Source organism: Labeo rohita, chromosome 8, assembly GCF_022985175.1.
Source record: "Labeo rohita strain BAU-BD-2019 chromosome 8, IGBB_LRoh.1.0, whole genome shotgun sequence".
In the NCBI taxonomy this organism is placed as follows: Eukaryota; Metazoa; Chordata; class Actinopteri; order Cypriniformes; family Cyprinidae; genus Labeo; species Labeo rohita.
Genome location: NC_066876.1, coordinates 11,494,020 through 11,508,470, shown reverse-complemented (window position 1 = coordinate 11,508,470; position 14,451 = coordinate 11,494,020). Strand labels below are relative to the sequence as shown.

Here is a 14,451-nt window from a genome sequence, read left to right as displayed (position 1 = left end):
TGAAAAAAAAAAAATTGGATGTATGCAAACTGTAAAATATCTGAGGTACACATTTCTAGTAATTGTTCCATTAATTCTCAAATTGTAATTTTCAGAAAGTTTTGGAATATTTTTCCTGTCCCCAAATTTGTCACTACCGAAAATTTACCTATTAAGATTTTACTTACGTCTACCTTGTAAATATATATATTTTTGCTATTTTATTAAAATGTTTTCAGAAGTAAATTAATGACAATTACAATTTTAACAATATTTCAAGTGTGATTTATGAGATTTTGAATCCAATTTTTCTTTTTTAAAAGGCAAAAGGTTGATCATACAGATTTCAAAGTTAAGGATTTATTAGTTTGAATATACATTGAACCAAACACAATCATAACATCTTAGTTGATACTTCAGTATACTTATTTTTGACAAAACATCCCGTGTATCGTTATGACAGCACATTTTCGATAGTGATAGTAATGTTTTGGTAGCGACCACATCATTTAAAAACTAAAACATACTAAAATTATAAAAAAAATTGTATAACTTTACTAAAATTTAGTTTATTTTCCCCAAATAACTGATTATGTGTTCCCTTTTGTCACTACTGAAACAATAATGACATTTTGGTAGTGACTGTTACAGTAGTGCCAATTTTAGATACTTTTGAACCTTGCTCAAAGATGCTAATCAGTACATGGTTAGCTAGCACAGTTTTGAACAGTTGTACACAAATAAAAACTAAATGTTATGAAGAAACATCCAAAAAAGTGTGCTTAATTGCCAAAAAATGGTGTTCGGTAGTGACGTTCCTTAAAGTTACACACAGATTTTCTCAAAATTTTGAACACATTTACCTCAAAATGATGAGGTCTATCTACTCACCTTGTAGCTATTTCCTGATCATAAACGTAGGTTTGTAGTGAAAATCAGTCTCAGCCAATGGACTAAAACATACACTGTTTCGGTAGTGACGTGAAAATGCAGGACACATTTTTTTACATAAAGTTTCATAGTTTACAAAGAAAATATAAATATTAACTTCACTTTTTTAATCAAAAGGATATTTTTAAAAACAACAATGGAATAAAATGCAAAAAATATTTTAGTATTATTTTCATAAGTTGAAATTTAGGGGTTAGGGTTTGGGACAGACACCTCCCCAATAAAGGATGATTTTATATATATTAAGCTTACTGATATTTTAAATATTATTGTGGGTTTCAATAGTAAACATCTAAGATTTGAATAAGTAAATACTTTCTAAATGTGTTTCTTGGTTGTGGGACAACAGTTTGCACCAATTCTGTAGAATGGTCCATATATTATAATGTAAAATAAGCAGTTAAGTTTTTAATATCTGCCAAACTTACATATGCATAATCAAAGTCAATGTGTTAAAACCAACATGCTGGAATCCATTTTGTTGTCATGTGACAAGAAAACCATCAAACAAAGATTATAACAACTTATTTCAGTTCAGGTTTAGTTATTTTAGCACATTAAGACTCAACTAAAATGAGAAACATTGCCTTAGGAACTAGCTAAAAAAAATAAAAATAAGCTTTTTTTAATGCAAGTGACGAAAATGTTTTTTAATGGTTTTAGTTTTAGTTAAACATAATAACCCTGCTCTTCATAAATATCTTTTGTGTCTCAAAAGTCACAACATTTGTTAAAATATATATTTAATATGAAATAAAGTAGGTAAATTAAAGGTAAGTAATAATGTACAATAATATAAATGTAACAAAAGTTGTGTACACGTGTATATTTAAACTTATAAACTTGATGCTTACACTACTTGACACATTTTTAGCCATATTTTGTCTTGACATTACCTTTTGCATACAAATGTTTTTTCAAACATTTATGAAACCAACAAGAATACAAAAATGATATTTCTCAGATCATGGCTCATGCGTTTTAAACTAGATTTCCTATTTTCATCATCTCCGACATCCTTATGTGTCATTGACCCTTGTATAGTATCCAGTAGGTGAAATGTGGCTTGGCATTTCCACTCAGACTCCCGTCGTGCGGCTCGCTCTGTAGTGCTGCAGTGAGTCACCTTGTGCAAGGAATCATTTCCCTGGATTTGTTGCTGCCATTATTTGTTGTCGAGACTCTACACAAACACTAATACTAATGCCTGGATGCTTCTATGGTACATTTGTACATTTGTTCTGTCAGTGTGACCTATATACTCAGATTCAACGCAGAGTGTCAGTACAGAGCAGCAGAGAGCTGACCACTGATGACAGAGGAGTGCAGCAGATCAGGAGGTCACACGCATAAGTGTGTCATGTGTATGTGAAGATTAAGTCAAAAGCTGCTTTTGAAAATAAAAAAGCAATGAAGTACATAAACAATGTAATATGTTTTAAGGCATGCAAAATAGTGTTTCTTGAACACTCTCCTCATCTGCAATTGGTCAGGCAGAAAGTCCTGCTCCATTGGCTGTTGTGTCATTAGCTATAGTTACCTTTTGTAGGGCAGTATGGTTGTTTCTTCATAATGGGACAAGAAAAAGTATTTTAAGTGTCACATTTATTCACTGAAAGAAGAAAAAAGAAAAGAAAAATCCAAAATGCAAGGTTTTTTTTACTATTATTTTGCCTGGAGCAAAAATGAAGGCTGACATTTTTCTCCTGCTGTGTTAAAAGTGTTGATACGAGGCCAGAACTTGTCACAGTTTATGAACTCCTGTTCTTCTTACAGTCTCTATCTGATATCATATGATTGCTGTGTCAAAATGACAAGGAGATGCAGCCACACCTCATCAAAATAGAGTTTTAAAGGCGTTCTTAGTTCTTCCGTTATTCCCGTTATATACACCAAAAGATACATTAGTACAACTTTATAAAACTTATACACTTTCTCTCTCTCTCTCTCTCTCTCTCAATGTTCTCGTCTTTGCAGCTGCTCATTCCCTCGTTCCAATTGCTGTTGTCTTGCTCATCTAAATTGGCTACTGTTGATTTTCATCTGTTGTTTTGATTAGAAAGCATCTGCCAAGAATTAAAAATGGATATGTTGCTTGCTGGCTTATCAAAGATATTTCAATAAATGGTGAGAAGAGACAAGAATTTTGAAGCAAAAACATTTTATATAATATAGCTTGAGGCCAAACATATTTTCATGCACCTACACTGTAAAAAAAAATATTTTACAAAAAAATAAATCCCACAGAACATTCGTTTATTTGGGTATATACTACCAGTCAAAAGTTTGTGAACAGTAAGATTTTTAAGGTTTTTTTTTTTTCAAGAAGTCGCTTCTGCTCACCAAGCCTGCATTTATTTGATCAAAAGTACAGCAAAAACAGTAAAATTTTTAATATTTTTTTACCATTCAAAATAACTGTTTGAATATATTTTAAAATGTAATTTATTGAAGCTATGTTTTCAGCATCATTACTCCAGTCTTCAGTATCACATGGTCTTTCAGAAATCATTCTAATATGCTGATTTGCTGTTAAAGAAACAGTTTTTATTATTATCAATATTTAAAACAGTTGAGTACATTTTTTAAGGACTGAATAGGATGAATAGATCCAAAGATCAACATTTATCTGAAATAAAAAGTTTTTGTAACATTATCCCCTTACCATTCAAAAGCTTGGAGTAAGTATAATTTTATTTATTTATTTTTTGATCAAAAGTGATGATAAAGACATGTATAATGTTACAAATGCTTTCTATTTCAGATAAATGTTGATCTTTGGTTCTTCTGAACTTCCTATTGATCCTATTCATTCAAAGAAACTTAAAAAAAATTCTATTTTGCTGTTTTCAAAATAATAATATTTTTTTTTAAGCTGCAAATTAGAATATTAAAATAATTTCTGAATGATCATGTGAATGATCATTCAGCTTTGAAATCACAGGAATAAATTACATTCTAATTACATATTCAAATAGAAAACAGTTATTTTAAATAGTAAAAATATTTCAAAATCCTACACTTTTTGCTGTACTTTGGATCAAACAAATGCAGGCTTGGTGAGAGAAGAGACTTATTTTAAAAAAAACTTTAAAGATCTTACTGTTCAAAAACTTTTGACTGATATTGAACAGGAAAATGTGTTTTTTAATGTAAAATAATGTAAAACTGTTCAAAAGTGTGCATTTATATATATATATATATATATATATATATATATTTATTTATATATATTTCTGTTTATCTTGTATAAATCAAACCCATTAGTGTCACTCATTACATAAATATGTAAAAAGGGAAGGCAAAATAAGCATGTCATTATGTATTTATTGTTAAAAATGGTCTGTGAAGACTGATAAAATTAGTTGAACTTGAATTATAGTGGTCTATTATCAGAAAATCATGTTGTTAAATTAAATGAAATCCTGTTATGCTGAGAACATCATTTTACTGCATTTTTTTTTTAATATACAGTGTCAAGGTTAGAAAAAATAGCTTTATAATTCCAGGTAGACAGGCACTTTTTTTTAGGAAAGGTGAAGGCTTTCCATGCAACTATGCATGTTCATTTATATATTTAAATTAAAAGGTTTCCTCTTTATATTTGCTGTTAAATTAGTAAAAAGTTTGTTTAGGCATGAAATGTTCAGGGCAGCAAAAGTACAGCCTCGTAGACCATCCAAATCAAGAACAAGTGTTGCACAAGCCTGTACCGGTAGGTTTTATATCTATTAGTCATTTGTGTGTATTTAATATTCACACTGTGCACTCTCCTCTCATGTTTTCAGTCTTTTATGTAATTTCCCCCCACACTGTTTTTAAATCCAGTTTTTTATAGTCCCTTTTCATTTTCTCCTCCTCTCAGGACGTGCTGTTAATTACATTTGAGAATTTGACATCCCAGAGCAGAGAGCGTTTTAATCAACACCGAGAGATAGTCTTGGATACCTATGCTGCGACAAGCATGTCACCGGAGACCCGCGTTGTGGTCCTCTGTGTGCGTTCACAGTCTTTATTAAGGCTTTCTCCCATTATCAAGAAACAGAGAATTAAAAATGGGTCTCATGTTTCAGAGCTGCTAACAGGACCTAACACAATCAGAGTGGACATAGAAGAAATTGATAAGAGAACATGGGATTACTAGATCAGTGTCTTAAAAACAATGTACAAATGATGGTAAACTGCAACATATGAATTAAGCATGTGCATTATGATGATGCATCATCCATTATATTATTAGGGGGAATAAAGATTTGCTAATATACTTGTTCCAGCACAAAACTGGCGTATGAGGACCTCCTACCAGGCAAGAAACATATTCTATTAAAGAGTATGCATCTGATTAGTCTTATTTCAAATTAATAAACTATTATAGCTATATTGAATATACAGTTAAAACATTTGGAATATAAAATATTAATTTTAAACATTCATTATTTACATACGCACATAACCAACCTTAAACCTGTTCCGATATAATAAATCCAGCAAAAGTTGCTATTCAAATCTCAAAACAGGCGACCTAGTAAATGCATTACATTCGATAGTTAAGTAGAAATCGAACAAGAGAATGTTTTACTCTTCCTCTGCTATTTACAGAGATGTAAGTTGGTGACAGGACTGCTATAGTGATCTCACAATGATGAAAAATTCTTTTGGCATAAAGGATCTAGAGATACCAGCTAGCCGGACTGCATCTAAAAAACAAGCTGACAGCCCCAGATCTCGCATGATATAACTTCAGGCAGCTGTCAGCCAGTTCTTGGTGTTTTACTCAAGTCTCTTTTTCAAAAGGCTTGTCATAGAGATGATATTATTAGGATTCTTGGAAGTCACAGTAACAGGAATTCTTTTCAAATCCTAAAAGGTTTTTCATCATCGTGTCCTACTTACCGTCTCCCAGGCCTCTCAGGACAATTAGAGTTGACTTTCGCTATATTTCTTTGTTTGGCCTAGTGTGTGTTGTTCATACTAAGATAAATTGGTTTGTTAGAGTAAAGAGACATTATATGAGCCAAGCATCATTAGACATCCTCACAAACAAAAATACATCCATCTTGCCCACCCTCTGAGACGTGCATGTGAGCATAACTGGCCCCACAAATCTTGTACACATGCTTTTTTCATATTCTGCTCACTTGCTGTCTGGATTTCATAGAACAGTATTGACATTTACATTTCTTGGACAGACAGTTTAACCCTATGAACACTAGACTTATTTATTTTTGCAAATAATGCATAGCTGCTAATTAGCTACATAGAAACCAACATAGACTTGTTGGGAAAATGTGCCTCTGCCTGCAGATCTTACCTATATATGCACTACAGTTATATAAAATGAAAACTAGAGGCGGTAAAACAACAACTTTTAAAGCTAAAATGGCATGGTTGCTTCAGCAAATGCATATTTAATTCACGTTTGCTTCTGTTAAAGGAATAGTTCACTCAAAAATGAAAATAATCCCATGATTTACTCACTCTCAAGCCATCCTAGGTGTATATGACTTTCTTCTTTCAGATGAATACAATCAGAGTTATATTAAAAAATGTCCTTCCAAGCTTATAATGACAGAGAATGGCTGTTGAGATTTTGAAGCCCAAAAAAGTGCATCCATCCATCATAAAAAGTACTCCTCACAGCTCCAGGGGGTTAATAAAGGCCTTCTGAAATGAACTGATGCATTTGTGTAAGAAGAAATATACATATTTAAAACGTTATAAACCATAATCTCTAGCTTCCGCTAACTGTTGTACGCACATTCGTGAGAGAGTGGCATTCCAGCAGATGATGCAGGACGCAGGCATAGCGTAAGCTTCTGTAAGAATATGCTATAGAGCCCTGCACGGCCTCAAATCAAGGCCCAAGCCCGGCCCTTGTCCGACAGCTTATCAGAATTATGACCCATGCCTGTCTTTTTTCTCCCCCTTCTCCGAAAACAGCTTATACTACTGTGTCAGCTATTAAAATAGTTCAGTTTTGTATGTAATGGCAGAGTGATTATATTTTGTTTCATTATTTAGTTAAGGTAATTTAGCATGCTTTAAAGGACATGGAGGCGCCAGGACGATCCCTTGCATTGAAAACATCTTAAAATATACTGTCATTTTTGCGCATAAAGTTAAGAGTAATACATGGTTTGGAACTGTAAGGGGTCTACTTTTATTTGTGTGCACTCACAACATCCAACAAAACGTGCTTTTATAAAATAAAGAAAAAAATGCGCTCTCTGCAGTTTTGGTCTTGAGCAGAAGCGCTTCTCAAAAACTCAGCGAATTGCCTCACAGACTTAAATAAGTCTATAGAAAGCTTTGAATGACTATTTTAAAACAAAATAATTCAAATCAAAAACAAAAACCCTTTTATTATAAAATCCGTAAAGATGCATTTCTCTCTAAAGGCGCAGATCTTTGCGACACTGACTCAGAAAACACTAGTTTATTATTAAAAAAAATAATAATTATCTTTACTATTCCCCCCCCCCAACACATTAATGGTAACTACTTTTACTGGGCTACGTGCACTTGAACATGGATCTCTTCCAGCTGCACTGGAGGCACGCTTGCTGCTGCTGGTTCTGCCATTGACGGGGACACTAAACACCGTCTCTGACCAGCGCTGCAATTTTTTTTCATCACCATAATTGATGGATATCTAAAATATAAAAATAAGGAGAAGCCTAAAACAGGTCCGATGCCCGGGCCCCATCTGAGCAATGACGTGAAAATTGGCCCAAAGCCCGGCCCCAGAGGCGTAAAATGAAATGAAATGCAGGGCTCTAACATGCTATTCTTGCGAGAACCAAGTTTTGTTTACAGCAAAGAAAAAACAGTCTCCTCTTGGCTTATATTGAAACCCTTTAACATTTTTCTTTACAAATCCTCATTTTGCACTTCTAATTCATGACTGGTGTTTTGCTTTCTCCTCTGCATGTCCATGTTCATCACCACATTCACCTATGTCATCCGCTGGAATGCCACTCTCTCGTTAACGGTTTATACGGTTTATAATGTTTTAAATTTGGATATTTTTGCATCAATTTACTTCGGAAGGCCTTTATAAACTACTCTGAGCCATGTGAAGTACTTTTTATGATGGGTGTATACATTTTACTGGACTTCAGAATCACAACAGCCATCCACCACCATTATAAAGCTTGGAAGAGCCATGACATTTTTTAATATACCTCCGATTGTATTAATTTAAAGATAAAAGTCATGTACACCTAGGCTGGCTTGAGGGTGAGTAAATCATGTGGTAATTTTCATTTTTACGATTACAAGTGCTCACTGTTTTACCGCCTCTAGTGTTCATTTCTGTTGAAAACTGCAGTGATATGTACTTATTGGTACGTATTTCGCGTCTTGCGAAAAAATTCCCACAGGTACGTTTTAGTCATGAGATCAGGTATTCTATTTCATATAAAACTGTACACGCTTTTAAAGCCTAACAGGGCAAAGTAATATCATTTTGCAGCAATGTTGCCACAGGCACATTTCTTTCCAATGAGCCTGGGTTGAAAGAAACAATACAAGCTCAACCTTCAAACCAGCACTATCCAATATTCATTCTGGAAATTCATGCTGGTCTAAGCAGGTCTTTCCAGCAGTGAAATGACCCCGTGCTCTTTTTTCTGTGGGATTGAGATTCAGCACACGGTAATGGGAAATGGGAAAAAGAGAAGGTGTTTGGCGCTGGATAGATGGAGAAGAGTAGGGGACAGAGAGGTTGGTAGGTGTGGGCGTCTCCTTCCCTGCAGCTAAATACATTTAAGCATGCACACTCCAACCGCACTGAGTGCAAAGACCTGTTTCAATCAGAATATGCAAGTCACCATAGATAAAAGCATCTGGTCTTTGAATATTAATAACCCAATGGAGGCAGTTTCATAATCCCCTCTGTGTTATTGAAAGTCTGCGGCTCTCACTCTGTCTCCGTGAAACACCCCAATCTTCCCATTCTGGAGTTATTCTTGTCTATGTAAATCAAAGTTGCATAATACATGAAAGTTATGTTCTCAGTTTTTCTCAACACTGGGACTTTCCCAAGGGGCCAGTTGACTTTTTGGAACAGCTGTCAAAACCAAATTTGCAGAATAAATAATCAAAGATTTTATAGACCCCCCTGTGTTGAAAATTAAGTTTTTAAAATTGCTTACATGTCTTATTTTATAAAATGGTCATAGGTTTCTATTTACACAGTGTTTTTGCAGCATTGAGCATTTTAGCCAATTAAACTGTAGATGCAAATAACTAAGATGTGACGGCTTTTTAGTGGTTATAAGTGTACACTTTCTTTGTATGCTTTCTAGACTATAATCCATTTGGAATTTGCATAAATTCAATCATGGATTCAGTGTCCGATAACCAAGATTGCCACTTGCCATTGTGTAGCATTTACTACTTCAGTTAACTGAGTGGAAGTAGGTCAGAGCTGGTACGACTGAGTGAAGGTGGAGACTAATTTGCATATTCATAGAGCTCTGTATACTTAATGAGGTAAGGGTGTAGAGTTTTCTTCAAGCCATTTTAAGACATAAAGTAATTATTTCGTTGAAAAAAAAATGAATATCAAAGATGAGTTTTAAGGGATAAAATTACTGTCTGCAGAAGAGAAAGAACTGAAATAATCAGGCCCATTTAAGCCATGATGGTGGGTTTTTAGTTAGTCGACATGGACAGTGCTCTCTCAATTCAGTAAAATCACAAATCATTGGTGAAGCTGGTAGCTAGTTTGCTTTTAAAAAGTATTAAATTTATATTAATTATTTTAAAGTAGAAAGCTTAATTGCAAAGTTTGATTCATTTAGTGAATTGTGTCAAATCCTTTGATGGATTGAAATGACTGAAATTTTTTTAAGCAAAATATTTTGTTAAATTCTGCTATTCTTCAATATGTTTTTGTCATACTGTAAATACATTAGTGTGTTCACATTAGTGTGTTTTCTGTCTTCTAATAGTGTGTCTTCATTATTTATTTTTGTTGAATCTTATTCTAAAATTAGTTTCATTTAAATGCTTTGTTCAGATCCAGATGTTTTTGTTCAAGATAAATGTATATGCACTTATTTGGGCAAACTCTGTATTGAAGTTTTCAGGCAGAAATACTGATACATCATTTGCATAATGTTTCCCCAAACCATGCGTAAACATTGGTCCAGCAAGAGGGACCCAAAGAACATGCAAAGTATGGAAGCCTGTTTCCACCACTGAATAAAAAACAGATAAAGATAACAATTCTGACTTTTTTCTCATAATTGTGAGTTTACATCTTGTAATTCTGACTTTTGTTCTCAGAACTGAGATATAAGCTCGCAATTGTGAGTTAAAAAAGCCAGAATTGAGAGATATAAACTCACAATTGTGAGTTATCAAGTCAGAATTGCAAGATATAAATTCACAAATCCGACTTTTTTTCTCAGAACTGCATGATCTAAACTCACATTTCTCACTTTTTTCTCAGAATTGTGAGAAATTGGGAGAACCTTTTTTCTAAGAATTGTGATTTCATTTCTCAGAATTTTGACTTCTCAGAATTGTCTCACAATTCTAAGAAAAAACACTTTTTTTAGTTCTCACGTTTTCTCACTTTATTTCTCAGAATTGTGACTTTATTTCTCAGAATTGCTTTTTTATGATATATGACAGAATTGTGAGTTACAGACAAACATTTGTGAGAAAAAGGTAATTGTGACTTTTTATCTTGCAATTCTGACTTTATTTCTAATAATTGTCAGTTTATATCCCACAGTTCTGAGAAGAAAAGTCTGAATTGTGAGATTGAAAGTCACAATTACCTTTTTACATTTTTATTCAGTGGCAGAAACGGGCTTCCATAAAACACATACTCCCAAACAATACAAAAACTGCTTGTGTTTTAACAGTGGAGTCATCTGTTGTAAATCCAGTGGAAATGTTGTGTGAGAACTGTTGCACACATAAGTATGTGGCCCCTTGTTTTCTTAGCTTCATCATAGTTAGCTAACTTGTGTACCTAATTACATGTAAATAGACTTCAGCATAAATCCCTGACAGTACCAATATGAAAAAGGACAAAAATAAACATTCAGAGGTGTAAGGTACATCATGAAACTGCCAGAAAAGGCAGCTTGAGTGAGTGACTGGTAATATGTGCTCTCTTTCTATCTTCTTCTTTTTCAGGACTTGGGATTAGAGGGTACGTCACTCAATGATATCCTCTATAAGAACGCAGCCTTTCTAAACCTGGTGGACCCCATATCTCATGAGCTCCTGCTGAACCTGGCTAGAGACATGCAGTGCCCAAAAAAGGTGAGTCTTTCAGCTTCACTTCAGCATGTAATTTCTCCACAAGTTTAGCTGAATCTCTTCAATCCACTTTTTAAGCTGAAGTCTTGATAAACGTAAACTGTTGTTGCTTTTGAGTGATGTCAGTTGTTATTTTATCAACTTGCGTCACAATCCTCAAATGAATAAATTCTTAGAAAGATATTCAGAGTGTTGTCTGAGGCACTGTGTCTTAATTCGCTGATATGCTGAAAGTACGGTTTGAAGATCAGCAAAGCATTGGTGCGCCTTAAGTCCAAAAGCTATCCAGGATCTTTGAATCAGCACCACAGGCCATTCCATTGAGACCGATTTCCTTTTTCTGCTGAAGTCTTGATTTGTAAGCCATACCAGCTGCGGAGCACAATAGAAATGAACAGTCTGATGAAAACTAATGTCTGCTTGCTTATCATTCTCGTAACTTTGTCCATTAAAGATTGTCTATAATAGCATGCAGATTTTTTCTTCTTCTCGTAATGATTAATGCAGTTGCTGAACCCTGGGGCTGCTGCTGGGTATAGGAGCAGATGCATTAAATTAGATGGAGATCTTGCTGTGCGTCTGTCAGAGTCACAAGGAGGTGGTTCGTAACAGAAATGTACAGTCGGATCTAAAGATTCAGCTCAGTGTGACACCCGGTATATACTATATAGGACTGTAGGCAAACTGTCACTAGGAGACTGCACGCTTCAGCCTGACCTGCTTTGCAAGTGACAGTGGCTGAATTTTATTATATCAAAGAGATGACTGCCAAAAAAGGCTCTGAGTGTGGCAGACATTCAGGTGGGAATTGTGCCTACTGATACCCATTTCACTAAAAGAAATTCAATAAAATAATTATGCAAATTAGGTAATGATACAGAAATAGGCAAATGCTGGACACAGTTGCATGATGCCACTGCACAAAATGCAGAACTATGAAATCCCATTTCAGTCACATATGAAAAGAATCATGCTTTGGTAATCATAAGTATGACATAAAAAGTTAATTATAACACAATTAACTCTACAATTAACATAATAAGTTTACATTATTAGATAAAAAATGTCATAATTATGACATAAAAATGTCAAAGTCTGACATAAGAAATATATATTATGAAATAAAAAGTCACAATTATGACATCACTTTGCAATTATGATAGAAGTCATAAGTATGACATTAAAATACATGATACAAAGTCATAAATTATAAGATGAAAAGTTTTAATAATGAAAAAGTAGTGCTGAGAAATAAATTAATTACGATTAATCACATCCGAAATAAAGGTTTGTGTTTACATAATATATATGTGTGTACTGTTTATTTATATGTACACTACCAGTCAATTTTTGACAGCTTTTAAAGCTTTTTAATGTTTTTAAAGAAGTATCTTCTGCTCACCAAGCCTGCATTTATTTGATCCACAATACAGCAAAAGCAGTAATATTGTGAAATAATTTTACTATTTAATATAACTGTGTTCTGTTTGGATATATTTTAAAATGTAATTTATTTCTGTGATCAAAGCTAAATTTTCAGCATCATTGCTCCAGTCTTCAGTGTCACATGATCCTTCAGAAATCTTTCTAATATGCTGATTTGCTGTTCAAGAAACATTATTTATTATTAGTAGTAGCAGTAGTAGTAGTATTAATATTAATCATTTTAATAATAAAAGTATAATTTTATTACTATAATTTTTTTCAGGATTCTTTGATGAATAGAAAGATGAGCATTTATATGAAATAAAAATCTTTTGTAACATTATACACTATACAATTCAAAAGATATCAGTCAGTTTGATTACTAATAATAAGGAGGGGGGAATTATAGAAATGAATATGAGCAATGATGTTTAAATTGATCAAAAGTGATGATAAAGACGTTAATAATGTTACAAAATATTTCTATTTCAGATAAATGCTGTTCTTCTGAACTTTATATTCATCAAATAAACATCTACAAAAAATCTACTCATCTCTTTTCAACATAATTCTAGTAATAAATGTATAAATGTTTTTTGAGCAGCAAATCAGAATATTAGAATGATTTCTGAAGGATAATGTGATTGGAGTAATGATGCTAAAAATTCAGCTATGAAATCACAGGAATAAATTACATTTTTAAATGTATTCAAATAGAAAATAGTTATTTCAAAAAGTAAAAAATTTTTTTTTTACTGTTTTTACTGTACTTTGGATCAAATAAATGCAGGCTTGAAGAGAGCAGTGAGCAGAAGTGAGCAGAAGAGATTCATTTAAAGAGACACATTCTTCATCATATGATCACCATATTAAAATATGATCACCTGGAAATTCACAAATATTTTATGTAAAGTTCCAAAGGCAGAAATAAAATGCTACTTGTAGCCAGACACACTTTTGTGAGTATGGCACATTCTATAACATGCCTTATTTGCATAGAAACAAACCATGTTTGAGCTGAAGACAATGGTAATGACTTCATTTGAATGCGCAGTATTTTTAACACACATAGTCGTCTAAATACTACAGACAGTTGTGCAACTGAATTGAATTTGCTCCACAGCTTTTGGCAATTCACGTTACAAAGCATAACAGTTAAGGGCATTGGATTCACATGGCATTGGAAAAGGCATTGGTTTAACATCACACCTGTTCCAGCATAAATATTTGATGACATGATTTATTCCACCTCCTACAGTCTGCAGTGTACCGACAGTTTTGCATCTCTAAATGTGAAACCGTCACCTCACTTGTGCCAGTGGGAGGTCCAGAGATTTCCATCAAAGCAGGGTGCAAGTTATTAATAGGAGGCAACACAGCAGAGAAATTTTGGTTGAGAGAGTCAGATTGGATTGTGACATCCAAATCCACAGCAATCTACAATAATCCAGTTAGTACACTTTAAATCTGGGGTTAAAGTCTAGTGACTATATCCCAGATCCTGTGTGATCATGGGTAAAGTTAACTACAGCAACCGTACGGCTCTGTTTAAAGCTGACAAACTTTAGCAAGTGTCCAGATGACATTGTATAGATGTCAATAAAAACTGACTTTCACTGAAATTAAAATTTAATTTAATTTAAAGGCATGAAAGTGTCCCTCATCCAATGCCATGCCCTCTGACGGCTGTCTTACACACTTTATCGAGAAAATTTGTACAAGGCAGCACAGACAGAGACGGATCGAGCTACCCAGAAAAGCTCATTCGTTTAAAGATGATTTAAATTAATCATCTTGAAGGTTTTTGTTCGG

The 14,451-nt window shown here is 33.6% G+C and overlaps 1 protein-coding gene across 1 annotated transcript in view; it reads left to right on the top strand.

Annotated features, from left to right (window-relative positions):
* The window catches only part of lrrc75ba (leucine rich repeat containing 75Ba), a 44,533-nt gene that overhangs the window by 1,496 nt on the left and 28,586 nt on the right, over window positions 1-14,451 (top strand). Inside the window, exon 2 of the mRNA XM_051118203.1 lies at window positions 11,089-11,217. Coding sequence (XP_050974160.1) covers window positions 11,089-11,217 — 129 coding nt within the window. The remainder of the gene's footprint in view (window positions 1-11,088; window positions 11,218-14,451) is intronic.